The sequence below is a fragment of the Letharia columbiana genome (assembly GCF_014066305.1).
Source record: "Letharia columbiana isolate WasteWater2 chromosome Unknown Sc0000004_s0, whole genome shotgun sequence".
Taxonomy (NCBI): domain Eukaryota; kingdom Fungi; phylum Ascomycota; class Lecanoromycetes; order Lecanorales; family Parmeliaceae; genus Letharia; species Letharia columbiana.
Genome location: NW_023501040.1, coordinates 73,829 through 99,823, shown reverse-complemented (window position 1 = coordinate 99,823; position 25,995 = coordinate 73,829). Strand labels below are relative to the sequence as shown.

Here is a 25,995-nt window from a genome sequence, read left to right as displayed (position 1 = left end):
CCAAAACAACAAGAGCAAGCAAGCTACCGTGCTCAAGCATTAGAACGCAGGGAGCTCGGGAAGCTGAGCTTCGAGCATCATCTGTTGACAGTCAACGGCTCATTACCTCATATCATCATTTCAGTTCTCTGTCGCCTGCTGACACTGGTCTGACTTCACTCCAGCCCCCCTTTTTGTTCTTACAGTCGTAAAGGGTTGGCAGCAACTTCACTGGAGCTTCGCACACGTCTCAGACAGCCATATTGTTTGCGGGTCAATGTGGTTCTGATTCGTGTTGTCTGCTTGTCAGCACAGCTACCATGAAAACGTTGGTGAGAGCTCTGCTGACCATTTGCGAGGAAGCAATGGTAAGGACACTTTGATGGATAAGAATTCGCACGCTGAAGGCTCTCTCACATGCGTATTGAAAGCCTTTTGTGAGCCGTGTAGAAATACAGATCAGAAATCAACGCTCTCTGCTGGAAAGGAGTTTCGTGAGATAGAGGCTACCGGCAAAGGGCAATGGACAAGGAAACCTTCTCTACATACTTCTAGAATGGTCGAGCTAAATGGTATACGCAAGCGATGAGACTACGCTGTTGCGTCCCTGCACGCCCTGAATCTCTTCGCAATCTACACACTGATGGTACTTATGTCTTCGTTCCCTGCCAACATCTCTTTGTCAGAGCTGCACGTCACTGAACTTCGCAGACTCTGCGGGCGTTTTCAGATCCTCCACCCTCTCATCTCCAGAACCAGATTCACCTAGACCGATGACCGGCTCTTGCGTAGGTGAATCCATAGCGCTTCCAACCGGGTTCTCGGATGCGCTGTCGTCCTCCTCACTGCGTCGACCTTCTTGCTTTTGCGGTGCATCTTTCTTAGGCAGTGGTGGCGGGGCTCCCTTATCCGAGCCAGTGGATGACGGTCTCGGCGATGCCGAGGGGGGTGGCAGACCCTTGTTGGAAGGTTGTGAAGGCGTAGGCGGCGCTTGCTGCTGCTGCACGGGTACCGTTCTCTGACTCTCCGTCCTCTCCCGCTGCTGTGGTCTTGGTGACTGCTGTTGCTGTTGCTGCTGCATACTTACACCTTGTCCCACCTGCCTCAACCGTGGATCCGCGTTCAAGTAGTAACCCCGTACGCCCACTATTCTGCCTTCCCTTTCGCATCCTTCCACCCATTCAGGCCGCACGATGGGAATGTTCATTTCGCCGGCTTTCTCCCACTCGCGACCTCTGCCTTCGGTGCACACAAAATGCGTGGTATCTATCCTCACATTCTCTGAAATCTTGGCCCCAATGCGCTCGATAGCACCACCAAGACTCTCGCGTAGAGGTGCGGGGAGGACCCCAGGAGTAACGGTAATGCCGCTCAGATCTGTCATCTTATGCGTCTTGACGACTAGCTTTTCGCTGCTGTACTGGCCGGCCGATGTCCGGAGGATGAGGTGGAATGTGTAGGCAGTATCGACAGCCAATCCAGAAACCTTGGTAGCTTGTATGCCCTTGTCCTGGGGAATGACGCCCGCTTTTGCGCCATTGCGGTAAAGACTCAAACTCCGTAAGTCCGCAGTTGCAAGATCGATCTTGTCCCATTCGAGCACAACAGATGTCTGTGTAGCATTCCTGCAGCGGAGGACTGGTGTTTTCGGCGAGGAGAGACCATAGGTGCTGAGGATTGAGGACTGGAGAGAGGCGAAGGATTTTTGCGATGCTGATTCGGAGGACTGGTTCCGGGAGACGGTGATGTCGACTATGGAGCCTGAAGTTATGGAGGGTGGGAGAAGTATGGAGGGGAATTCTATCTGGGAATGGAGGCGGTAGTCAGTAGGAATTTAGGGGGCAAGATTGGACATTGTGTCCCACTGGGAACTCACGAGACGCTTATCCTCTGTAAGGAGGACGGCGACGCCAGCATCGACTTTTCCGACAGTCAGAGAGATCAGCATGTTCGCTTGCGAGGGAGGTTGATCGCTGTTTACTGCTGGCTGCTGCATGTTTGCTTGTCTTGTTGCAAGCAACAGGCCTTGGCAGCGGAGATACAGTGAGCTAGGCCTACTAGAAACGTAGGGCTAGGGCTAGGGCTAGGGCTATGACTGAATAGCTATGCAGGCAGAATGATCATATAATCATGGCCCTACTGCTCTCTACGCTTATACTTAATTTCACCCCCGGATGCATTTCCCTGGCAGATGCAATCTTTCGTTCCACAAAAATTTGATTTAGAACTCAAAAAAATGGACTATGAAGCGTAGAATAAGATTTCTAAAACTTCAAGAAATCTTCAAATCGAAGTGGTATCGATCGAGTTGTACTTGTATAACCAATGACTTGCCGTAAGATTTTGGTAAGACGCAGATATTTTGGGGGTCGGATTTATCGGACACTGCATCTGTGGTATTCATGCGCAGAGACCGCTGATCGAGAGAGTAGGTAATAAGACTAGATGGCGGATGTCTTTGGGGTCTGGGTATCATTTGACATACCGTAGGCACGCCAGCTGCATGCTTGCAAGGGTTTTCAATAGATCAAGCCGTCGGCATGCCGAGTTGTTACGACTGATAATCTTACACAGAGATCATGGCTTCTGTCCATGGTTGCGAATACAGTGATAAGGAGAAACGATGTGTCAGAATGTTGCAGATCATGCTCTGTAGGAAGCCGCACGAGGCGTAGGACATCTCTCCGGCTCCCCACTTTGTGCTACTGCTAGGAGGATCCCCAGATCTCGTGGACAAGGATCTCCCAAGATTCGTAACCCAGAGGCATGCGAACCGGGATGCGGCTACTCGTAGACTTTGACACCATGAGCAATTAACATCCCAAGACTAGAGGATTCGCGCGAAGAGCCTCAAGTAGTGTTTGTGGAAGAAGGCTGCAGGTAATTAAAGCCGAGATAAGTTCGTCCTCGTAATTCTAAGAATCTCATTTGCGAGCTGGCTTTGGAGGTGGACGTTGGGGACAGGATTTGATGTATGTACCCCTGAATATGAATGCCTTGAATGAAAGAGAAAATTGGCATTTGTTGGCTTCGCTCCCCTAAACTTTCCGTGGGTTGGCCCTGGTGTGATAGTGAAGGAAAGGAAGGATAGGATAACAATGTCCGTTACCTCAGATATCTGTAGAATTAAGAGGACTGTGCAATGTTGAAGGTGCGCATACTGGTCAATGCTCATCCGGTAAGGAGGTACCGTATGCAAGTGGACAGTGTACTGGGGTCAAAGGTACTGGGGTCAAGGGTCAAGGATCAGGTATTCCAACGGCCATCGGTTTAGCGTAGAGATAGCGTGGAGGATGGCCGATCAAAGTAAGGTAAGTAAGGTACTACAGCAGTCATGTAGGTGCTTCTGGTGTGCTAGTGGCTAGTGGCATTCTTTGCGTGGCGCCGGAGAATATTGAATTTATTGACTTTGCTCTCAAATTTGGTGACTTCCAAGCCATCGTGACACCACACTTTTACTTTTCAGACATGTACCTATTATGTTGTACGGTCTAGCACTAACAGAATCTAAGAATCCCGTCGCGTAGAATTGCTAGGTAGCTCTGAACCCTGTGCCGATCATGATGCCTGCCAGGCAAAGCACGGTCCAGGAGTGGAGTGGAGAAGAGAGAGGCTTGCACGGCTTGCTCGCACTGAGCAAACAGCAGCCATTCGAGCGTTTTCCCTTTTCCCTTTTCCCTTTTCCCCTCCCTCCAACCATTTTCCTCTTCTATGATTGCGCAAGCAGATGCAGTGAAACTTGAAAGGCGCAAGCCCATTACCCTATCGCATATAGTATAGTACTGTCAAAGACAAAACGCTTCAAACATCGGCCAAAGCTGGTACGGTAACTTGTTAAGTTGTTAGACGATTTTGCAGACTATCATAATAGGCGCGCAGTCCGTCTTTTGATCTATCAAAAGCCTCACGACTTTCAACAAAACGCTGCAGCTAGCTTCCCGGCTCTAATTATTCCATCTTGCATTTGTTGGTAAAGTAGCTTCGTATTCCTTCGACTAACATCTATCTACACTGACACTTCATCCTCACCCTCACCCTTCCAACCTCCCACTTCCTAATACATTTAACAGTGCACTTCTCAGTCACGTGCTTCCACTCCTTTGATCCCAACTCACACACTGAACCACTTTCATTCATTTGCTGAGCACACCTGCCCTCGTCACCGCGACTGAAGCTCTCAAAATTGGTTCTTACACTTCCAGCATCAACCAAGCCTGTCAATACCGTCGCAACGCAACATGGTTCGCTACCTCAACCCAGGAGGCCATGATTTGGCCGAGACCGAGAATTTGGATGGCTATGGCATCTCTCTTATAGTCGTCATCGTGCTCTATTCCATATTCTTCTACGCTGCCTGTATCTTCCTCTGGCTCCAGCGTAATAATCCCGCCATTAGAATGCGCAAGATTCCCTTGGCCCTGCTGTCGATACTGGTACTCCATGTGTATCTAGTCATCATCTTCGTCCTCTACCCTCTTAACGGTACTTTCCCCTGCGGTTTGGAGTTCTGGGTCATGTCAATCTATCTCCCCATCGGTATCGGCTTGTTTCAGGCTCAGAATCAGCAACTCCTCATTGTCAGCCGAGAGCAAAACCTGCTCAAAGGAATCGATGAACTTTATCGGCCGTTGTACCCCAACCATGGAGGTGGACTGGGAGGACCTGAGTATTGGATCTGGCGCCTCAAGCTTTGGTGGAGGAGCGTCAATACACAGAACAAATACGAGGGTCTCGTCTTCGTAGGGATGGTGGTCCAGGTAAGACGTCTCACCCGTGCTCCAGACTGCCGGCACCAGTCAATGCTCCAGACCGCGTTCAAAGCAAAAGCTAACATCCAACATTCTAGTTTGTTGTTTCCTTGGTAATATACTCCATATCTCGCCAATTCCACGATTATGGTATTGTATCACACCATACATCACCTGGTATGTGCCGCAAAGGATGGGAATGGTAAGGGCAATATTTCTCCGTTCCAGATGACTGTGGCTCAAAACCTTTTAGGGCACCTTCCATTGTTTGGCAGTTCCTATGGAATTTCTTCTTCGGTCCCTACCTGCTATGGAAGATCAAACCAATTCATGACATTTACCACTGGCGTCTGCAGACTTGGCTGTCCGTGCTTGCTGGGTAAGTTCCCACGTTTATTGACACGAGGGGATTTCTGAGCACCTTCAACAGGCTCCTTGGAACGCCGCTCTGGCTTGCCGCCGTCTACACTGATAGCTTTGCATCGGTCAATAAGTATTGGGCGCCGCCTATGTGGTAAGTAGCTGCATGTGACTGGTTCTCTGTCTTTGTACTGACCTACCAGGTTTATGCCTGGTCTGATGATGATGGAACTGGTCACGCTGATCTTCCCCATCATGCAAGTCTTCAAACACAACAAGGCGGCCCGCGAAACGCAAGACATCCTAGCAGATTTCGACGCTAAGAAACTCCATTCGGAAGAACCATCCACCACCGGATCATTGGCAACCCGTTCCACAGGCTCCAAGCGCGGCAAGATGTTTTCTATGGAATCCCTCGACGAGTGCCTGACCACTTGCTGTGACGGCCTGCAAGTGTACGCCTCCTGCATGGAGCTCAATGGCGAAAACATCATATTCCTCACCAGAGTCCTGGGCTTCGAAAGGAAGTGGGACATGGATTTTCCGAAGATTCGCGACCGTTCTCGTGCGCGTATGGGCATGTTCCGCGCCGCTCTCAGTATCTATGTTACCCTCGTGCATTCAGACACCGCATCCTATCCAATCAACATCGAGAGCCCTATCTACGCCACGCTGGAATCTATCTTTGGCGCGGCTACAAAGCTCGTCGCTTCAAGACGCAATAGCGAATCGCCTTTAACGCCGATCTCTTCCGTCACGCCCTGGGATGAGCCGCAGCAGGAGCCCCTGATCGAGTCTCCAATGCTTGAGTCTCCAGGGGGAACGTACCCGATGCGCAACATGTCGTCAACACCGCCAGCTCGACGATCGATCGACAACGACAGCAGAGAGCACATCATCCCGCTGGATGACGATCCTCAGGATTCCCTTGCAGGCTTTCAAATTCCAGCAGAGTTCGGTGAGCATGTTTTCGACGCAGCATTCAAGTCGATCAAGTACATGGTGTGGTCTGAGACATGGCAGCGCTACATGAACTGGAGGCGCTCGAGTGTGACGGTCGTTTGATACCACATCTCCACGGCGTCAATGGGTGATCTTCGGTTTCAATCTTCTTCAGTGCCTGCATATTGTAACGGTGTTCGGTGACAAAAGCACTCTTTACCCTTTTTTAGCGGCGCATCTTTGGGAAAGATATACCACCTGTAATAGGGAGAATTACGGACAGCGCGCGTTTAGCATGTGATACACAGCAAGTTCTTAGCTTTCTCCGCTTTCATGGAGCTATCGAGAAGCTTCTTTTATTCTTTTACGGGATGGGATGGATGAAAAGGAGGTGGTAAGGGGGCATATTATCGCAGTAGTGATGGTTGGACATGCGACCTGTGGTAACGCTCAGGATAGGAATAGTTGTACATCGGCTTGCGAGAGTCAAAAGGAAGACTCAGCTTGACCATCTCTCGGCATCGCCCGTGCAACACTGCTGCCATATTATTGCCTCTCAATCGGCTCGTAGACCAGATTGCGCCTTGGCTTCCCCTTCCCATCCCTCCAAACTGTTGCACCAAGAAGCTCCATCTCCACACACACGATGGGCTCATCTTTGAGCATGCGAAAAGGCAAGTCGTCAAGATTAAATTAGTGCGGTTCTTCCGCGGCTCTTTTGCGAGCCTTTTGCGGTCTCCCGGATCCTTTCAACAGCGGGATGAGGCGTAGGCGGCAAGGGTGCGTTGCGCTCCTACTTGAACGACGTTCTTGACATCCGTCCATTGAATCCATCTACCCTACTATTCTATTTACAGCTTACGTCCCTCGCGGGTTTCCCTTCCCCCATTCCTCGAGCCTTTCCGGGCTTTACCGATCCGTGCCTTATGTTTTTATGCCTACAACCGTGGCAGTGGCAGAATCCTGCCTGCTGAGCACCCACATGAAGACAAATTGCACCACGTAGCTGTATAGGAAGAGGAACTGTGTTCGCCGGTTTCGCTGCGCGCGGTCGACCGTTTGCATGCCGCCTGCTGGGGTGGAAGAAGAGTCCGGGAGGAGGACGTATTTGAGCGAACGGAGCTGGCAGGAGTCAGTGCGTCGCTTTCGAACAGAATCGAATAGCCAGGAAAAAGGGGAGAACAGGGCCGGGGAACTCACAAGAAAGAAAGCGTTAGCCAGAAATGTATATGTGAAAACGGTCCAGCCTACCCATCCTCCTGTCCCCTTCCCGCGGTTCAGTATCTCAGCTACGACCAGTGTGACAATAACGCCAACGAATTTGTATCCAGAATACGCGACGAGGTCGAGTAATTGGCTGTCATTGCTTATGCTCAGTATGTATGTCCCGAATTTGAGTCCCAGTATTTCCACCGCTACAACCGCGAAGGCAGCTGTGGCTGTGAGGCCCATAACCTCTGGATGGAAGGCTCCTCGGAGACCTGCTAATAGCGTGGAGAGAAGAATGTATGTCACGAATGCCATGACAGGGATGTACATGTCCGGGGAGTTCAGATCGTCCCGAGGCGGAAGGAAGTAGTATGAGTAGGCTGTGTTGGGCGCGCTGGGGTCTGGAGCTGTAGAGGAAGGTCTTTGTTCTCGAGACCATGGTTTATGCCGCCAAGGGAAGAGGACAAGAAGAATCTTGCGCAGGACGTAGGGGGTAGAGACGTTGAAGTAGTGTTTCAGAGCTGGGATGGAGACGTAGCGGTTTATCTACGGTCACGCATCAGCAAAAGTTCATGCTTCCGTAGACGCAAACAACATACGCTCTGTTCCATATACTCCTGACCGGCCATCACGGCTTTCTGCCCAACTTGGAAGCCCATTTGGGCAGTCTGATCGTTCACGAAGCCGCCGAACGCAGGTGCGAATGGACCTCCTCCGCCAGATTGTTGGGCAGGGCCCCCCATTTGGCCGTAAGGACTCCCATAATTCGAACCTCCCTGAGATTGGGGAGGGGGCGGAGAGCGCATCATTGGGACGGTGGATACATGTTGTGGTACGGGGTGGTGAAGCGGTGGAGAGTGCGCTGGGGGTGGAGCGTAGGAACCTTGTTGCATTTCTGGTGGGATATCAACGTGTCACTGATGGTGCAGGCTAATGAGAAAACGATGTGGCTCTTGCCAAGTCGTCGAGCTGAAGTATTGGGAATGTTTTATAATTCTAACATTTTTCGAGCACACCGTATCTTTTGCGGCCTAGACGACCCGAGGTTCTACCGCAACGCGCACCTATGAGTCTCTGCAATGGTAAGCCTGTCCCTACCATACGTGTGTTCATTATGCTGGACGGCTTTGAGATACTGACGACTTCAGGAGTGGTCCTGTGGTCAAAGTCTTATGTCCCGGTGAGCAGCAGCATTATTAATGGCTTCATCAAGGATGTCTTCATCGAGGAGAAAGTCCTGCCAGGCGCAAGTGTTGCAGACGATACCTCGGCAACACAGAACCCTTCATATAAGAGAGACCAGTATACACTAAAATGGGCGAGCGTCAAGGATCTAGGGCTCATCTTTGTGGTTTGTATTGCGCAGGGAGGGTTGCGGTGTGAGATATATGGGACTAATCTGCTCTCAGGCTGTTTACCAATCCTTGTTACACCTCTCGTGGATAGACAAGCTCTTGGACAACATACGCATCATCTTCATCGATCTGTACAAGGATCAGTTGAAGAAGCCCCATACGAGCGTTGTGGAATGTGACTTCGACGGCTACTTTGACCAGCAAGTCACCGAGCTGGAAAGTGCAGCAGAAAAGAACCCTCAACGAGTAGCGCAAGGCGCATTGGAGGAGCTCACTCCAGCTTCAAGCTCTGAGAATGGGCACGACAGGCCTCCGCCACCGTTACCGGGATTAGCACCAGGTAAGCTTGTGTCAAAGTCTAAGGACTAGGATGAAAGGCTGATCGCATGTTCTTGAGTAGGATATTTGAAAAAGCAACAAAACAACGGCGACTCGACAGATGTATCACCAATAGGCACACCGGATACGTCCAGGCCTTCTACGCCTGCAGCTCATATATTAGCAGGAAAGTCTGGACCTAAAGGGGGTTCCCGGAGGGCAAGAAAAGCTGTGACAACTCCTGCAAACGTATCTTCGGGGGATGAAAGGAAAGCGAAGCCAAAGAAAGATAGCGGGAAAAAGATGCGGAAGTGGGATGCCGACGGCCTGGCAGACGAAGAAGATGGAGCGGCTTTAGATTATTCCGCCCAGTCGCCCCAGGAGAACGGCGCAGCGAAGAGCGAATACTTCGCTGGGGTAGACTCGATTGACTCGCAGTCGTTCGGCACAAGGACCGGAAAAGGACAATTCGTTCTCAAGGACCTGGACAGTGAGGTGCACTCAATATTAGAAGGAGCCAGTGAGAAGAGAGCACAACCCTCCCAATCGAAGAGCGGAGTTGTAAGCTCGAGTCTCGGTGCAATAAGTGGACTCTTCCGAAACGTTATTGGAGGCAAGGTCTTGACCAAAGAGGATTTGGCCAAGCCGATGAGAGGGATGGAGGAGCATCTTTTGAACAAGAACGTTGCAAGAGAAGCAGCAGTACGGTTATGCGAAGGCGTTGAGAGAGAACTCATCGGTGTGAAGACTGGGAGCTTCGAAAGTACCTCAAGTCTGCACAGCTCTTCGGCTCGCAGAACGCTAATAAGAGCTGACAGGCGTCGAAACAACAATTCGTTCCGCAATGGAATCCTCTCTCCGCAAAATTCTTACCCCCACAACGTCCCTCGACATTTTACGCTCCATATCATCCGTTACCAGTCCTTCACAGTTGAACCCCCTATCACCTAAACCACGTCCTTATGTCATCTCTATCGTCGGCGTCAACGGCGTCGGCAAATCCACTAACCTCTCCAAGTTAGCCTTCTTTCTCCTTCAGAACAAATTCAAACTCCTCATTGCCGCTTGCGATACTTTCCGATCCGGCGCTGTTGAACAGCTTCGTGTTCATGCGAGGAATCTCAAAGAATTGGCCGAGCGGGAGAACCTCGGGAAAGTAGAGCTCTATGAAAAGGGTTATGGTAAAGACGCAGCGAACATCGCCAAAGACGCGGTAGCCTACGGTGCACAGGAGCACTTCGATGTCGTACTTATCGACACTGCTGGACGACGGCATAACGACACCCGCCTAATGTCGAATCTGGAGAAATTTGGCAATTTCGCCAATCCAGATAAGATCCTCATGGTAGGTGAAGCCCTGGTTGGCAGCGATTCTGTTGGCCAAGCGCGAAGTTTCAATGCTGCGTTTGGGAGCAAGAGAAAGCTGGATGGCTTCATCATCTCGAAGTGTGATACGGTGGGTGATATGGTGGGGACTTTGGTCAGCATGGTGCATGCGACCGGCATTCCGGTTGTATTCTTAGGCGTGGGTCAGCATTATGGGGACCTCCGCACTTTGTCCGTCACATGGGCCGTAGGGTTGTTGATGAGTTGATGGCGAAACGGTGTTATGATAACGGCAGGCTCTTCGGAGCAACTCCCTAACAATGGAAGGATGCCTCAGCAAGTGGCTGCAAAGTCAGTTTGCGGTTTACGCGCCATTTCATTCATCGAGGACACAGGGTCCGTGAGCTTTGTTAATTGATGGTCGTCGGAGCTCTCTAATCTCGCTAGAGCAGCTTGATCATCTTCCCTAGAGGCTCAGACTGCTTCACGGTCTTTCGCAATTGTGCAACTCGCCACCCAAGCTAACTCGCTTTGTTTGCTGCACTCCATGTGGTATTTTCGATGATAACTAAGCTGTGTTAGCTGCGGTCATACTATTTTCTGATTCGCTGCCTTCTCATATATCGATCAATGTGGCTTCTTACCTCGAAATCTCCTTGATTTTGCTGGTGTGTTCCTATCTCTGAATGATCACTTCTGGCCGTTGACCTTTCACCACTGTGGAAGCTCTTACATTTGCAGCCACAGGGCGGCCAAGCAGCACGGGACGGAGCAGACAGATATGCATGTCAGCTTGGGCACGGATTCCATTTTTCTGCAATGTACCAAGACGCTGGGCCTCTTCACCCTCATCGCACATGACTTCCAGGGTCAAGATCCGAACTCCTACTCCAGACCAAAAAATAGCATTGTCTAGTCCATAGGAATGTACGAGACAGGTGAAGAAGGATCCGGAAGTGCACAATCTATGGACGAATACATACCGCCGCCTGCGTCTAGTAGGCAGTGCTTTTGGGAATGTCTAAGAAGTTAATTTCCTGATCATCGAATTCCGCGCCTTACATATGTCTTTGCGGATCGCCACGATCAGACGCCGCTTGCACGTTTCAGTCACTACAGAGCAGTGATGTTGATTGAGGATTTTTGGCTTGGCAGCCCTGGCAGAGGTACCGTACATGGGGACTTGGTAAGCGCCCCCATAAGCTTAATCAGCATGTTTCAAGCAGTTGAAACGCCGTTGATACCCATGGAGCGCTTCCTTGATGCCACTGTCAGACGCTTTGCCATCCTTCTTCCCAGATTAGGGGTGTCGAGGTTCCGAATCGGATATGTCAGGAAAGAGAAAGGACCCCTCTGGTAGGAGAGCTGTGGGAGACACGGGGCGCGAGCACAAGCAGCACAAGGATGAAAAGGGCTTGTTCTGGATAATTTTGGCATTGTGGCTATAAAAATTGTCTGCCACGAGAACAAGGACAGAGAGACGATCGCCTGTCGACAAAGGCATGGATCAGGTTGGTGGAGACGTGCATTTTACCTTGGCAGAAGAGTGCGTTGCTGTTCTTGAATTTGAATTTGAATGTGGATTTTCTCAGAGCGCGGTACTAATACAAGAAGATTATAACCTCGTTGCAATGCATCTGTTTGCACTCGGCAGCCAATAAGCGCCTGGATAAGAGGGCTGACGACGGTTCTAGCTCGGCAAGTGGCATGGCATTGGCATTGGCAGCCAAAATACTTGTTGGGGCAATGTGATGATGCATGTAAACTTGTAAAGTAGTGTACATGTATGTTTGTACCTTATGGATGAATGTTGTAATTGGGAATGGAATTTGGGATTTTGGGGGATATTGGACGCAGCAACGTCTCCCGTACTTTTACCATTTCATTGAAGATTGATCCCGCCTGATCGTACCTGCAGTAGCTCAGGAACTAGGCCAGAACCGCGGTTCCGTCTTCATAACATTTATAACATTTATAAACATTCATGACTGCAGGCAAGGAAAGCCACACGATTCTATCCTGTAGACTAAATCCTGCTGCCCGCTTTCACCTGGTTTCCCATACCACCATACCTCTAAATACCTTTAACAACCTCTATTGATAGATGTCATATGCTTGATGAGTGAGTGAAATCATGAAACTCCGTCTCCATCGATGGGAGCCTGTGATCAAAGGATTTCAGGACTCCTTTTTCGTCATGGTGTCCGCCTCGACCATTCTGGTTTGGGTCGTCACTTGCGGTTCTCCAACGGCTCCTCGCTATAGGTTGGAGATCCAACAGAGGCTGAATGCTTCTTCACCTTGTCTAAGTTCTTAAGCTCCTTTCTCTTTTCCTTTTTTCATGACTTAGGGCATTTAGGGGACATTCGATGTCCAGATATAGCTATTTAGGTCTTTGGAAAAGTCAGCGCTAACCATGTTAGTTCCAACCCTAAATCTCATAATAGACCATCATCTTTTGAGGCAAAATTTTCCAACGTTATGATCGTATCTGACCTCTGACTACAAACTCTGGTCTTATTCACTACTTGTCTTTGAATTTCACTGAGGCGGTGGAGTATGACCTCGGTCCACAGACTCTCATTCGAGAATAGTCCGGATTACTTTGACATCATATCTGTCTTCTGGCAATGCCTGCTAGTCATTAGCCCTGCAACATTCATCTCACACAATGAATGTCTGTAGCTCTGCCCTGTCTACAGTGTCTGGGCCATCGACGGACGTATCCGATACGCGAGATCCAAATTTGGGTACGCACGGTCAGCGTAATGCGACGGTCACAACGAAAAACGTGTATTATCTCGTGGCATGGCATGCTCTCTCTCTCTCTCTCTCTCCAATCAGATGTTCAGGCTTGACATGGAGGACATGTCGAGCATAATGAGCCTCCCCGCTGCTGACGAGATCAGACTATGATTGCATGCTGCCGTCACCTCATTCGACGACTTTTCCGTGGCAGTCAATTGGGCAAGCCTTTAATGGCTCGCCCGTTGTATTACTCCACATGGCTTTACGATCCACCATGATCATAAAGACTCCAAAACGCCCATATAATAACGTCCATCTCACCTCTCAGTAATCTCATGCACTGTGCTCACCAACTCCCTTACACATCCTTCCTAGCCACAACACTGTCGTTGTTTCTCCGGTTTCAATTCCGCCTCTCTGTCTAGTCATCGTTTGTTCTTTCCGCCCACTCCTACCTGTTATTTCCTACAGACGCTAGTGTTTGTGAGTCAACCAGGCCACCTCGTGCATTAGTCAGTCTAGCATATTCCCGCGAGGTCTAGCTCCACCACTCCGGGTCTATATATTCCGAGATCTCGCACTCTTTACCATGGACTATCAATCGTCTTCCCGGTCCCAGAAAAAGCCATCCCCAACAGGCTCAGATAGAGCATCATCGTCGAGACAAGCAGCACCAACAACAACAGTTTCCCCAAGTCTACGATACTTCACAGCAGCAGCTAGCTCGTCAAGACCCTACGAATCGCCCTACGCTCAAGATCAGGACAGACGATCTCAACCACCGCCAGACTCGTCAGTCCGCTCTACATCAAGGTCGACAGGCGTGTACCCAACCTTGACCGGCCCTTCTCCCACGCGAGTACCTCACTCCACGCAGAGCTCTTCCTCCTCAGGCGGTTCTCTCTACGACTCCCCAGGTCCCCGAGGCAGCCGTAACACTACTCCGGGAGGCACGATGAGTACCCAAAGGACTATGAGCTCGGTGAGTATATTGCTCAATCTTTCCTTGCTGTTCGGTCGCTTTTACATTTCACATCTTCCTGCGGTCATTTCCAAATATTCAAGTTTGCTTTGTCAGTGAGCGTTGTGACGTATCTTGTTGTTGCTTTCTGCGCGCCAAGCTGCAATACCCCTGTCTAGCGTCCGGCCTTAGCCAAGCGCCGCACCCACCATGCACATGCACCGTCTCAGGTACTTTGGTACACGAAACAATTACTAATTCCAAGGTTACTCCAGAATGATCGAGAACAGTTGATCCGATCTTTACGCACTCACCGTGTCAATACTCTTACAGAGCTACGCCGAATTGAGAAGCTCTTTGCGTCCAACGACTCAGCAGACGTCACCGAGGCCATGACCACTGCCTGGGCTCACTATGTCAACTCCAACAACCTTCTTAGCGAACTTCGAAGCATGACCAAGAATTATCCATTTAGCTCAGAATGTCTGGACGAGGCCAAGTGGCAAGTCATTGGAGACCCTACTAGTACCCGGAGTTGGAACTACTGCTGGTTGATACTGACCAAAATCAAGAACGAGTAAGTTACTTTTGCCTATCCTCTTCCCCGTAGTATGTACCGGCCTCTGTACCGGTGTGACATTTCTGTTCTGCGAGCTAGAACGCTGACCACCGCCCTCTACAGAAATCTTATCAGGAAGCACGCACGACTTCTTGCGGTGAAGCCTACCATGTGGGGAGGGCGCAATCCCTCTCCGTCGGGTGTAGACAAACTTTCCACTGCGTGTGAGCAGGAATGGACTCGGGCACTTCATCAGATGCTTCGCCAGTGGAGCACACCTCCGAGTAAGTCGGGCAGATAGGTGCCTGATTTCATTATTGATCTTTTTCGCGGTGGAAACATGAGGGATTGACAGCTTGCGACTTAGGGTGATGTACGATTACGGGGAAAAGTTCTTAGGGATACAAGAGCGGAGCATTGCATTGGGTCCAGGATACTGAGCATTTAGGATGGCGTTCTTGATTGCATTTTCAGGCCGGCTGATTCCACTGTTTCACCCTCGTCCTGCATTTGGGAGCGATGATACACCTTGTCAAACCACTGTCATTACTGCGTTACACTAGAGATTTGCGCCTTGAAGGCCTGACACATTGATTTCAAACCAACACAGCCTGCACTCTTTGGTTCAGCGTGAACGTGGCTATCAGCTAGCTGTGAAATACCACATATGATTGTTTCATGTCCCGCATATCTAATCTCAAGCTACCCTCGTCCATACTACTGCAGGTACAGATCCTTTCTAATCCTTCGTTGGAAAATGTCCAACCTTCTAGCGCCTTGTTGCAACCTTCTAGAAGCATGACCGAAGCTTCTAGCGGTACGGCTCAGGTTCTCTAGTGGCATGGGGGTAAGACCGCCCTGTGACTCAATCAGCCTTTGACCGTCGGGGCAGACTCAGCCTCTATGGAATCCGAACTAGTCGAGCAAAGTAGCCACGTGGCAAGGATCCAGATGTCGTTGATTTAAGATGTTTCTTACCCAAAGTGTTGTCAGATTCGCATAAGTCACAGCCCTAAGGTACTTAGAGTACTTTACTTTAGATCTTTTAGGCTGGGCGCTAGCTTTAAGCGAGGAGGCTGAGGTCGCGTGGTCGCTTACAAAGCTTGGCAGTGGGCAGGACTGACGCGTAATGACGCAAGATGATAAGATGCTCTGGGTTTTGCGCAGACGCCGTAGAGATTGCCGGAGATTAGCAAAAGGCTGTGTCACCGAACATGGACTTTATATCAATTTCCGCCGTATATTAGCATGCTCCACCCACGGAGAATGTCAGCACTATCCTCTGCTCAGAGGCACCAGAGGCGAAGGGAAATCCGCATGATCTTGTCCAAAAGAGTATGGGAATGGATCTAGGGCAGCGAGCGCAGGACAAGGTTCTTGTGCAGCGTCACATTTCAAATGGTCGTATTCGATCATTGTCCCAACCAAAGTACAAAAGGCCTAAATAACAACAAATCCGGTGCATATACCGTACCAACTATGGCAAAACCCGTCACTGTAGGCTTTAGTGCTGACTGCCGTTATTATAGCTATCGAAGAAATAAATCCAGACCAACCACCCACCGAAGAATAGTTCTGATTTGAGGAGTTTAGAAGGCCAAAGCTCTGGAGAGGATCTAAATTTGATCCGCAAGGAGTTCGATTGCATTTTACCGGTAGCTTCAAGACTGCAGCCTGCCCGTCAAACGGCCCACGCCTCGTTTGAGGATCAGGAGTTGCGTGTGTGTTGCTAATTGAAGGTTTAGGCGAATGAGGTCGGAATTACGTCCCTGGGACATTAGGAACGTGTCGCTCGCCTCGTCGGACGGTGGAGTTGCCCCAACCGTTGAGCAGCTCTCGGTGCCCGAATCATTGCCAGTGAACGAAGTTGTGGAGTGGCGACGAGGTATTGCGCTGGCACGAGGCATAGCCTTGTGCGGCTCCACGAGTCTTGTTCCAAGCGACGTTGATATGGGTCGAGATCATCCTTTGCCATACCTCCTCGTACTCAACCAACTTGGCGCTCAATTCAGCAATACTGCGTTCGAGATTGCCAACATTCCAATGCATATACTAGGTCCACTTGTCAAGATTTGGGCATTGGTGCGTCTATACGTCGTGATGCTCTTGCAGGCTAATGTACCCTTTCGGAGCTACCTTCTCGGCCAAATTGTTACTGCCATTAAGGTCCTTGGGTTCTTCCCTACCAACAACACTGAAAGAAATGCTCGCCGTAACGGCCAAGTGCCTAATGTTGTGCTCGATTGCCTTTCTAATGTCTGTCGCAAGCTCTGCATTGGCGGGGATCTGCATCCGAACACCACTCAAGCGCTCAACAGAGGTAAGGAGATCGACATCCGATTCATTCAATGCGGTTAGGCAATCGATCCGGCGGACGATTACAGGATCAACGAGCATGGATACAGCGCCAGTTTCGGAGCCATAGGAGACGTGGATCTGGTACGTTATCTTGCTTCTGATAGGAACCACACGTTCGGCATACTCCATGACCATGCTCTCGGGTCTACTGGTTTAGCAAGAAAGTAGGAAAATTGACTCTGCTTTGATGAGATTGTCAATAAACGTCAAGTTCGTGACCTTTCAATTTCCACCTCAGAGTGAGCAGCTTCTCGATGTCTTCGAGATGGCCTTCGAAATGCGCTTGATATGGAATGTGAGGCATCTCGAGGTCCAAGTCCCTCATAATATGTCAGCAGATTTGTAAAAGGGATTCAAGGGGCTATGTTGCTTTGTGACCTAGGAACATTTCGTGTCGGATTGGCAGCTTTCAGCTTCTCTGACAATGGAGTATATTTTGGCTGGAAGCTAGAGGTTGGCATATGATAAATCGAGAATGGTGTAAAAGAAGAGCGAGGCTGGAACTTTTCAACGACACTTATATTCATGATCTAAGTATTAGAAGAATTTCTTTTTGGGAAATTCACTCGCCTTGTGGTCCTTCTCCCCTAAGTGATCTGTTACAGGCATATGCTCTGCTGACGTTGGCCTTCACTGCCTTTTCTAGGTCCTCTGATTCACCCGTGTTTGTATCCTGATGCTTCCCCGCTCCGTGCACTCATATGCGACAGGGGCGCTGCCGCGAAAAAGTGGCAGGTTTCACCGTGCTTTTCCTCTGAATCTTGACAACATCCACGAAAGATGAGGCCTTCTGTCGTGGAACATTGTTTTGAATAATTCCTACACATCCATAGCCAGATCTACTTGACATGATACCCATCAATGTAAGAATTCAAAGGAGATCAACGCCCAAGACTGCCACACTCCAATCAATGTCTGAGCGACCCACCGCACCGCACCAAAAGGCTATTAATGACGCTAGCAGACTGGTGCAGCGGCAATCTCGATAGCAACTAGGCAGATCGAAGGGCTAGCAAAAGCCTCACGATAATTAGCACAACCGCAGAATAATCATGGAGAGGCCCGGACATCTTACAGCATAGGTAACCGGATGGGCGCTCATCAGAAGGTATGGAGTTCTTGAACAACCTTCCTATCTTATGCAAGACTACGTACAATCATCCACTTGATCTTTGCTTTTTGACATCCTTAACGTGACCAACAGCGTTGCATGAGATGCGGTCCTTGTATGCCGTACGACGCTTTCCTGTCTGGGTCCGGAGACTCGGCACGTGATTCTCCATATTACACCCAATGTTCCTTCCTCAGCATTTCAGACAACATCCTCAGTCCAGCCACACATTCTCAGAAAGCTTTGTCACGCTGACACCGAATGCATTGTGGGTTTCATTCACGACCCAGGTGGCGTCTTCATAGAGCCTGTTCATGCGGGGTCTAGTATCGGGCAAAGAGTTAGTGTTTGGAACATTCCACAGGAAAGAAACAGTGTGACGTACTCAGGTAACAAGATTTCCGAGAAGGAAGTAAGGTTTTTCAGTCTAGCGATCAGTACTCGACAGTCCTGTTTAGTGGCGACCATGATGTCCAAGAAGGTTTCTTCTGCATCGGGGTCGAGCCACGTGAAACGCACTCTGAGCTGCTTTGATTGAGTATACGCGGGCCGTGTCACACTAAGCAGTGCCTCTGGAACGATCTCAAGACCCGGGTACAGCGCTGTGAGAGATTGTTGGCCTTTAAAGAAGACGACGCGCTGGGTCACAACGTCAAAGGCAAGGCTCAGATCTGCATCGTCGGATCTGGGCTTGAGATGTAGACCCATGATCCCAACGGACTGGATTGGGACTTTCCAGCTCTCTCTCGTTTTGGGATCAGCCCTGGATGCGACATCGTTCGTTGTCCTCTGGCGTTTGGGGGGAGCAGGCGAAGATCCTAAGCAGATGGGATTTTGTGCAGAGCCAAGCTCAATCTCAGTGTCCGCGGGAGCGCTCCTCTTCGCAGAAAGTGTCGGGCGGGGAGTAGAAGGGCTATTTAGGCGTGAGGCTGTCTTCGCCGAAGGTGCCGAGCGAACAGTAGAGGGGCTGGTTGAGACTGAAGGTGCTTTTGCCAATGGGGAGGACGTGGTAGCCGGAGAGGAATCCAGGTCCATTGCCTCGATTGATGTCCCTATAATTGCGATGTGTTCTACATCTGACGACGGATGCTTCATGCTAGTGGGTTGAGAGGGTACCTCGGCGGGCTTGTCGGTTTCTGTGTCTTTCGACACAGGCCTCATCTCAGTGAGCCGAGCTGGACTCTCTACAGGCTTGCCGGCTTCTGTGCTCGATGATGACTGTATGGTAATAGCAGTCTCAGATGCTTCTAATTCAGCCGGCTTGCCAATTTCTGCGGTTGATTGGTTGAAGATAGCGGTTGGAGAGGCGTCGAGCTCTACGGGCTGGATGATTCCCGCCGTTGGTGAAAATGGCTTGGTGGCAGAAGCCTCGGACACTTCTTCAGACTTGACAGTCTTTGCGGCGGCCGACAGTGGCTGAGTCTGTCAGTAATCCCTTCTACCCTCCTTCTGACTCGACTTACCTTGAAGACCTCCGAAATGCTGACCTCGACACATCCAGTTGGGAGGCCCATCGCAGCCATCTGCTCTCTCATTTCGATCATTCCCTTCAGTCTGAGAAGATCTGAGTCGTATGCACCATTCATGCCAGGAACAAAAGCCTTCTCCAGAGTCATCTTCACGTTCGAGGGATCGATCCGAAGCTCTTCTAGCCGGAGTATCGTGGCCATCAACTTTTGGCCATCCAAAATCATGCTGTCGATGATACGCCCTTTCTTGGGATCAAATACATTAGAGATGGCAAGCTCGACACCCGCAGCGTCCATCTTATGATCTATCATCACCTGGCGTAAGTTGATCAATTCAGTCCATCTCTTTTGTTGGAGCTCGAAGCTCTCATCTTCTTCACGCTTCGCCATGTCTAGAGAATCCAGTCCGGGTCAGCGTTTCGGTTTGTACCATCAAGCCTGCAGATTGTGACCTAGATGGGCACATACCTTGCGTTAGTATGCACTGTTGTGATGATCGTTGATGGTGCGGGTGCAAGATTGGTGGTGAGGTGAAGAGGAAATGTGAAAATCAATGCGAAGTGAAGTGGCAAAAGCCGCTAGACATGGAAAACAAGGTTCAAAGAGTGAGGTTACAGTGAGGTATCCAAACAAGATGATCGGCAGCACAAGTCAATATGTTGGATGCGGACGGCGATCGATCCCAAGGGACTGGCACCTCATCTTCAAAGCCATCTGCCACTATAAGACTGGCCATGTTGAAAGTTGACGGCATGCTAACATCTCTGTCTGCGTAGGTGACGAAAACTCTTCGCAAGGGAATCTTCTCCATCATCCATCTCCGTCATGGGCCCAAGAAGCTTAGGTCCTGCGACGGCAGCAGATCAGGAGTCGCTGCCCAGAGACATGCTCTGCTTTCCCATATACGACTTATTGCAGCAAACTCAGCCCTCATGACGTGCAGATTAAATGACGGATAACCTTGGAATATGCTGTCATCTTGTTGCTATATTCTTATTCTGTTGTCTCATGCGTGGCCTCTCACAAGCAGAACAGCTGACAGCAAACATGAGTTATGCTCTACGCGTTGTGTCCCGGGTATACGCTTCGGTCTCTCATGTAGTAAGTAGATATGATAAGTACATGAAATTAGAATAGAGATGACTCATAGCAAAGAGGAACCAACTTAAAGGGCCATCATCTTAACGGGGATGAACCGGAATTCTGTATTGAAAGGAGGATACAGATACTTCCTGTATCCGACAACCATGGTGATAAGGGATCACGCAGTCCTGTAGTCACCAGCGATCTGTATTGACGATCCATATTCACTTCATGTCCGTGGTGGCACTGTGCATAAGAACCTCTTCGCGTTCGACTACGCACCGTTCTTCCTACAACTCCAAGCCTTCTACAGCAAGGTTGATATCACTGCTGTGAATTGCGAGTCGCTCTGAGGTAAGCTTCATCTATGGTTCAATTGCTAGCCAAGAGACTTTTCTTACCTAGCATTATCTTCAACGCTCACGTTGTTCTTAACTAGATTATTTCTACAGTCGGGAGTACACACTGATGTTCCAAGAATAGAGGTCGCAACCATGGCCAATACTGATTCAAAGAATAGCTTCAATGAAGAGATTCGTGACTTGGAGCGCTTGGTGGCAGTTTGGGAAAACCATGGTCACTCATGTACGAATTTTGAATCCATCACCGACCTCATTACGCAAAAGCTGGTTGGTCTGGACGCACTCGGTGATAATGACATCCACGGTACTTCTTTGAAAGATCTTGGCCGCTTGGTAGGCATACGTAACACGATCTTCCAGCTCAACATTTGTACAACGCGAAATTACGGCGAATACTGGGGCATCCTCGATGCGTTTAAAGAAGATGGTCACCGTTCTCTTCGCTCTGAACCCTGTGGACGCAACGTCAGATCTTCGTTGCCTAAAGACGTTAGAGGAATGGGCCGCGCTCGGCTTCCAGACGACGAAGTATCCTATAGCGTCTTCAGCATCCGGCAGCTTGCTCGATTATGTCGTCTTCATGGGGCTGAATGCCCTGTTGGAGGCGTTCAAGAAGGGACCCGTAGTCGCAGACGATGCCAAGTCAATGAGGTCTTGAAGCTGGCCGCGAAGCTACGAGACACGCTACCTCCCCAGTTCCACATCTGGATCGACAAAATTGTTGCGCAGAAGCTCCGTATCTTGAGCATACGTCAGGCTGGGAAGTCCGATGTGAGTGGGCACCATATTCGATCGTATTATGTTGCCGCTCACAATGGAAAGAGCCTTCGTTGAATGATATCGTACAATTCGTGCAAAAGCCCAGCACAATACCCGGGGAGCAGGGCGATGTATGTTCAATCTGACGGTCTTTGAGGCAACAACCGTGCTGACAGGACTCTGAAAGTTTACCAAAATTCCAATAAACAGCACATTGGTTTTGGCATGGTGATTCAGGAGGTGCGGTCGGCAACACGGAGACGGGCAACCTCGAGTTTAATCAACAGGATCTCAACACAGTAGCATGGGTTCATGAACACGATCAAGATTATTCTCATCATCCGCCGCCGAGTCTAGACCGGCGTACATTGGACGCCCATATCACGAGCCTGTTGTCTCGGCTGACGGCTGGGGAGCATGAGCTCAAGCAAGCGAAGGAGGACTCCGCTCATGCAAGCCTGCCGCCGAGAACTTGATCCACCTCATATGCTGATAGAAAGGCCCAGTACATTCAAGAGCTTGGAGCGGAGAATCGTGACTAGATTCTGCACATTGAGGGCCTCGAGGAAGTTCCACGCAATCAAGAAGCCATGATCGTCACCTTGAGGACAAGGGAAGCTAGTTCAAGAACAGCAATCAGAGATTCGAAGGAGGACTATGTCAAGGTAGGCTTAGATTCAATAGTCCTCCAATATTGTAAACTGCTGATGGATGTGTAGGTGAAGGGATAGCTTCGGCAGGTGACTGAAGCATACGGGCCGTAAAGCTTACGCCATAGATATGTACAATGAACTGGTCGAAGAACGTTTGTCTCAATTCACGAAGGCTGTCAAGATAAACGAGCTCAAGGAGGAGAAAGAAGCCCTAACCAAGGAGCTCCGGGAGGCGAAGACCTTTATTGACGGACCGAAGCCAAATCCACCATTACCATGGTTCTTTGAGCGCTCAGACGAGGGTGCTGTCAAGGCGAAGGAGCAGAAGAACGACTCATCCGCGTCTTCGACGTATGTGCCTGTGTGTTTGAGGAATACTCCAGGGGCTAGAATGGTGGGTAGTATATGGCCGAAGGATCCGGCGGATGAGAATGATAGGTCTTCATCCTCTGTCGGAGAGGCGACCCCTACCTTCAGCAATGGTTTGGTGCAATTCACGAACAAGTCCTGTGATGTCTACATGGCAGCCGAATCTTACCTCCTTATCTGAAGACGGTAAGGGGAAGGGTCGATGAGGTCTTGCATTGAGCGGATAATGCATGCGACGGCTAAGATCGAGGCTTGCAGTCAGCGATATAGGATCGAAGGCCTACACATTAGTAGATAGAGTCTTAGGTCTTCTCCTGACGGACAAGGGTTCTATTTGGATGACCTTGCCCCATCAAACTTCAAGAAAATTCAAGATGCACCTCCAATTGGAAAGGGTACCGACTTACCTGGAGGGTTTGATGTCTTAGAAAGCCTGTGAGACTTGGTCAGAGTAGAGGCGTGTATATTGAACTCGCTCGGTAAAGTGACCCCAACAACGGCAGCATGAGAGACGTAAACAATTGGTTTTTTTCTTGCCAATTCTCATCTTCAAACTGGACACTTCAGCATAGAGACAAACAGCATCAAGCTTCAGGGCGCGAAGAAAAGCCCTGTGATCCATTGCTGTCATCACGTCATCGTTGAAAACTGTGTCAGACGCGTCATTTCACCTCAATCCTGATACTTTGTCTACGTGTATACTTCAGTACACCACCACAATACATGACAATCTAGGAAGAAGAGCTCACTTGCTTTCACAACTAGAGTAACAGCAACCATGTCGGAAGCTCAATCAGACCTTTTCCTCCCTCACGCATTAACGGAGCTGGAGAGGCTGATGGTGGTCTGGAGTGATCCGACTGTAGCGAGAGCGGCAAGCCTATCCATCAACAATTTCATCAATAGCAAGGTACAGGAGATAAAGTCGCGCTGCACAAGTCCCAGCCACGTCCTCTCCTTCGACAACTTTCGAAGTCTCTTAGAGATCTACAAGAGTATCAAGTCTCTCGGAAACGCAGAAGCCGCTGACAGTGTTACCGCTTTCCTCGTGGACAAAATTCAACAAAAGGTTGAGTCCCATCCTTCAAAATCCACGTCTGATGCTGCTCGAATGTCCGCCCTCGAACTGTTCGAGGACTTGGAGTTTTGGGTAGCGCTCAAGTCTTTGCTCGAGGGTTCGTTTTCGCCTGGCACCATCACGGACTCGATCACAAAACTTATTCTACTTGATCTGGCTGCCTGTCCAACCGATGTCGTAGCCATCCCAGAGTCGCTGAGAGTCATGGAAATTGGCGCGTACCTCATGGGGGCGCTGCCTTCCATGGAGCTTACGGCGGCGAAGAACACGCACGCAAAAGTACGCTGTGATATTCCCCTTCCCTATTGTCACCATCGTGGCTGACCAAAGTCTACAGATCACCACTGACCTTCAGACTCAAATTCGACGTTTGCAAGAGCAGGCTGTTCAGAATGAAGCGACCATCAGAAGACTGAATCGGGACCAGGAGTTCTGGATCCAGGAAAACATTGGTCTCGAGGCTGATGTACATGGTCTGACTCAGCAGCTATCCAGTATCCAGTCGCCAGATCCCGAATTACAGCAAGAGAATCTTGGGCTGCAGACCGAGATAGCCGACTTAGAGGCCGAGAATGCCGGATTGGAGAAGAAATCTAGGCATTTAAAGAGCAAACTTCGAAATGTAGGCTCTCTGTCTCCGAGTTTCTAATAAATTAGGATCTCTGACACGGTGGCGCAGAGCATCCGCAAGCTCAAAGACGAGGTGAGTATCCTGAGACAAGCGCTGTTAGACCAAAAGTATGCTCATGATACTGTACGTGCAAGGATTGCTTCCTCTATGACCCCCACGTTCTTCTTGGTGCACGACCACTGATAGCTGACACTCTCTAGGATGATAAGATATATGACGAGAGCTTTCAAGGCAGAGCTGAGAAGCTCACGGAGGAGCTAGCTGAAGTGGAAGAAGACAAGGCAGCATTAGCGAGAGATAATGACAGGCTCGCTGTCGAGCAAGCAAGAGTAATGGAGTCGCTGGCAGAGTTGGAGGACAGCAAGACTGCGATGTCTAATGAGATCCACAGACTCGGCACGGAAAATGATCGTCTAGAACAGGAGCTCAAAGACGCGAGTGACAGCCTCGAGGAGGCGGAGGACGACAGAGCGATGTTGTCCAGGAATGCCGAAAAGCTTACTTCAGAGCAAGCTCGTCTGAAGAAAGAGCTCAGCGACGCTCAGGACATCCTTCACCGAATCAGCTTCTTCAGCTCCTCTATCCGGCCAATCGCCAACTACACCCCATCACAAGAGGCCAACACTGACGCCAATGCCAATGCTGACACAGATACCACGACCTCTTCTACGGGGGTGCTGACCCCTCCTTCCAGTACCCCGACGACGCCTTGGTGATCAAGATTTGCACTTGCAAGGGGTGTATCTACAGTATACTGCACAGAGCATGAGACGTCGCCCATCAGAGAGTCGGATCATAGGCTGATGCGTCAGCAAATTCGAACTCATTGCGGCTCTATCAGGCCCATGTAATCGTACCTGGCTGATATTAACAAACCCTTGATCCCAGTTGAACAACAGGACAGTGACTCCTGCCTCGCCTCTTAGCAACGTGCATATGCCCCAAACTGCGACGAATGTATCATCTGGCTACCCACCTTGTGCCGGGCGAGCAGGAAGCCTTCGTCCCATCTACTGAATAAGTCTTCGAAGTAAACCACGTCGTCTTCCCAAATTTAACAGACGAATCATCGTCCAAAGTCTCGGCACCTTCTGGAGTCTCTTGCCTGCTGGATGAGGCAATCATAACGGGTGTTCTAGAAGCTCGGTGGTGAATTGGCAGCTTACGTTCTTGCCCATTGCCCTTTTTGCAACGTCCCTTCTCTCTTTACTCATTGTTAGGCAACCCTCCTAGCAGCTAGCCTCTAATGCTTTCCCTTAATCTCATGCTGGTCCGCAGTTTCACAGATACACGAACATTATTGCCCATTCTTGGCTACAAGTACCGTGCCTTTCTGGCCTTACAAAAGGCCAATCTCTGTGCGGGCCAGGGTCACTTTCATTTTGGTTGTGGCTGTGGCAAGTTGGGTTCCTGCTTCCGTCGGTGCGGGTATATTTTCGATATAGTATCTGCTTGTCCAACTTCGGAACTGTGGACCATGGTGCAAGCGCCAGGGTTAGCTCCCATTGCACTGCGTCGAGTCACTTAACAGGCACGGAAAACAGTGAATGGGTAGGCACGGTTAACAGGCATCTAGGGTCTGGCATGTATACAATGTAGTATTTCTAGACCGCAATG

General features: G+C 49.9%; 11 protein-coding genes across 11 annotated transcripts; 6 read left to right on the top strand and 5 right to left on the bottom strand.

Annotated features, from left to right (window-relative positions):
- Positions 1-661: 661 nt before the first annotated feature.
- Positions 662-1,975, bottom strand: HO173_002042 (uncharacterized protein; the record flags this gene model as incomplete). The annotated part of the gene is made up of 2 exons (XM_037303978.1): positions 662-1,783; positions 1,856-1,975. 2 exons carry the CDS (start codon positions 1,973-1,975, stop codon positions 662-664), a joined length of 1,242 nt encoding a protein of 413 aa, XP_037168773.1.
- A 2,242-nt stretch (positions 1,976-4,217) lies between these two features.
- Positions 4,218-6,152, top strand: HO173_002041 (uncharacterized protein; the record flags this gene model as incomplete). The annotated part of the gene is made up of 5 exons (XM_037303977.1): positions 4,218-4,736; positions 4,826-4,929; positions 4,981-5,106; positions 5,158-5,241; positions 5,291-6,152. 5 exons carry the CDS (start codon positions 4,218-4,220, stop codon positions 6,150-6,152), a joined length of 1,695 nt encoding a protein of 564 aa, XP_037168772.1.
- Positions 6,153-6,953: 801 nt separating this feature from the next.
- Positions 6,954-8,131, bottom strand: HO173_002040 (uncharacterized protein; the record flags this gene model as incomplete). Its single annotated transcript, XM_037303976.1, has 3 exons — positions 6,954-7,151; positions 7,230-7,784; positions 7,838-8,131. The coding sequence occupies 3 exons, from the start codon at positions 8,129-8,131 to the stop codon at positions 6,954-6,956; spliced, it is 1,047 nt and encodes a 348-aa protein (XP_037168771.1).
- A 173-nt stretch (positions 8,132-8,304) lies between these two features.
- HO173_002039 (uncharacterized protein) lies at positions 8,305-10,505 on the top strand (the record flags this gene model as incomplete). Its single annotated transcript, XM_037303975.1, has 4 exons — positions 8,305-8,589; positions 8,648-8,933; positions 8,994-9,674; positions 9,730-10,505. 4 exons carry the CDS (start codon positions 8,305-8,307, stop codon positions 10,503-10,505), a joined length of 2,028 nt encoding a protein of 675 aa, XP_037168770.1.
- A 3,069-nt stretch (positions 10,506-13,574) lies between these two features.
- On the top strand, positions 13,575-14,877 carry HO173_002038 (uncharacterized protein; the record flags this gene model as incomplete). The annotated part of the gene is made up of 4 exons (XM_037303974.1): positions 13,575-13,967; positions 14,222-14,523; positions 14,629-14,789; positions 14,873-14,877. 4 exons carry the CDS (start codon positions 13,575-13,577, stop codon positions 14,875-14,877), a joined length of 861 nt encoding a protein of 286 aa, XP_037168769.1.
- Positions 14,878-16,166: 1,289 nt separating this feature from the next.
- HO173_002037 (uncharacterized protein) lies at positions 16,167-16,412 on the bottom strand (the record flags this gene model as incomplete). The annotated part of the gene is made up of 1 exon (XM_037303973.1): positions 16,167-16,412. One exon carries the CDS (start codon positions 16,410-16,412, stop codon positions 16,167-16,169), a length of 246 nt encoding a protein of 81 aa, XP_037168768.1.
- Positions 16,413-16,593: 181 nt separating this feature from the next.
- Positions 16,594-17,167, bottom strand: HO173_002036 (uncharacterized protein; the record flags this gene model as incomplete). Its single annotated transcript, XM_037303972.1, has 2 exons — positions 16,594-17,008; positions 17,097-17,167. 2 exons carry the CDS (start codon positions 17,165-17,167, stop codon positions 16,594-16,596), a joined length of 486 nt encoding a protein of 161 aa, XP_037168767.1.
- Positions 17,168-18,188: 1,021 nt separating this feature from the next.
- Positions 18,189-20,179, bottom strand: HO173_002035 (uncharacterized protein; the record flags this gene model as incomplete). Its single annotated transcript, XM_037303971.1, has 4 exons — positions 18,189-18,297; positions 18,360-19,390; positions 19,438-19,835; positions 20,059-20,179. 4 exons carry the CDS (start codon positions 20,177-20,179, stop codon positions 18,189-18,191), a joined length of 1,659 nt encoding a protein of 552 aa, XP_037168766.1.
- An 841-nt stretch (positions 20,180-21,020) lies between these two features.
- HO173_002034 (uncharacterized protein) lies at positions 21,021-21,722 on the top strand (the record flags this gene model as incomplete). Its single annotated transcript, XM_037303970.1, has 1 exon — positions 21,021-21,722. One exon carries the CDS (start codon positions 21,021-21,023, stop codon positions 21,720-21,722), a length of 702 nt encoding a protein of 233 aa, XP_037168765.1.
- A 705-nt stretch (positions 21,723-22,427) lies between these two features.
- HO173_002033 (uncharacterized protein) lies at positions 22,428-22,850 on the top strand (the record flags this gene model as incomplete). Its single annotated transcript, XM_037303969.1, has 1 exon — positions 22,428-22,850. One exon carries the CDS (start codon positions 22,428-22,430, stop codon positions 22,848-22,850), a length of 423 nt encoding a protein of 140 aa, XP_037168764.1.
- A 597-nt stretch (positions 22,851-23,447) lies between these two features.
- Positions 23,448-25,094, top strand: HO173_002032 (uncharacterized protein; the record flags this gene model as incomplete). Its single annotated transcript, XM_037303968.1, has 4 exons — positions 23,448-24,026; positions 24,085-24,369; positions 24,427-24,501; positions 24,579-25,094. 4 exons carry the CDS (start codon positions 23,448-23,450, stop codon positions 25,092-25,094), a joined length of 1,455 nt encoding a protein of 484 aa, XP_037168763.1.
- Between the last annotated feature and the right edge of the window lie 901 nt (positions 25,095-25,995).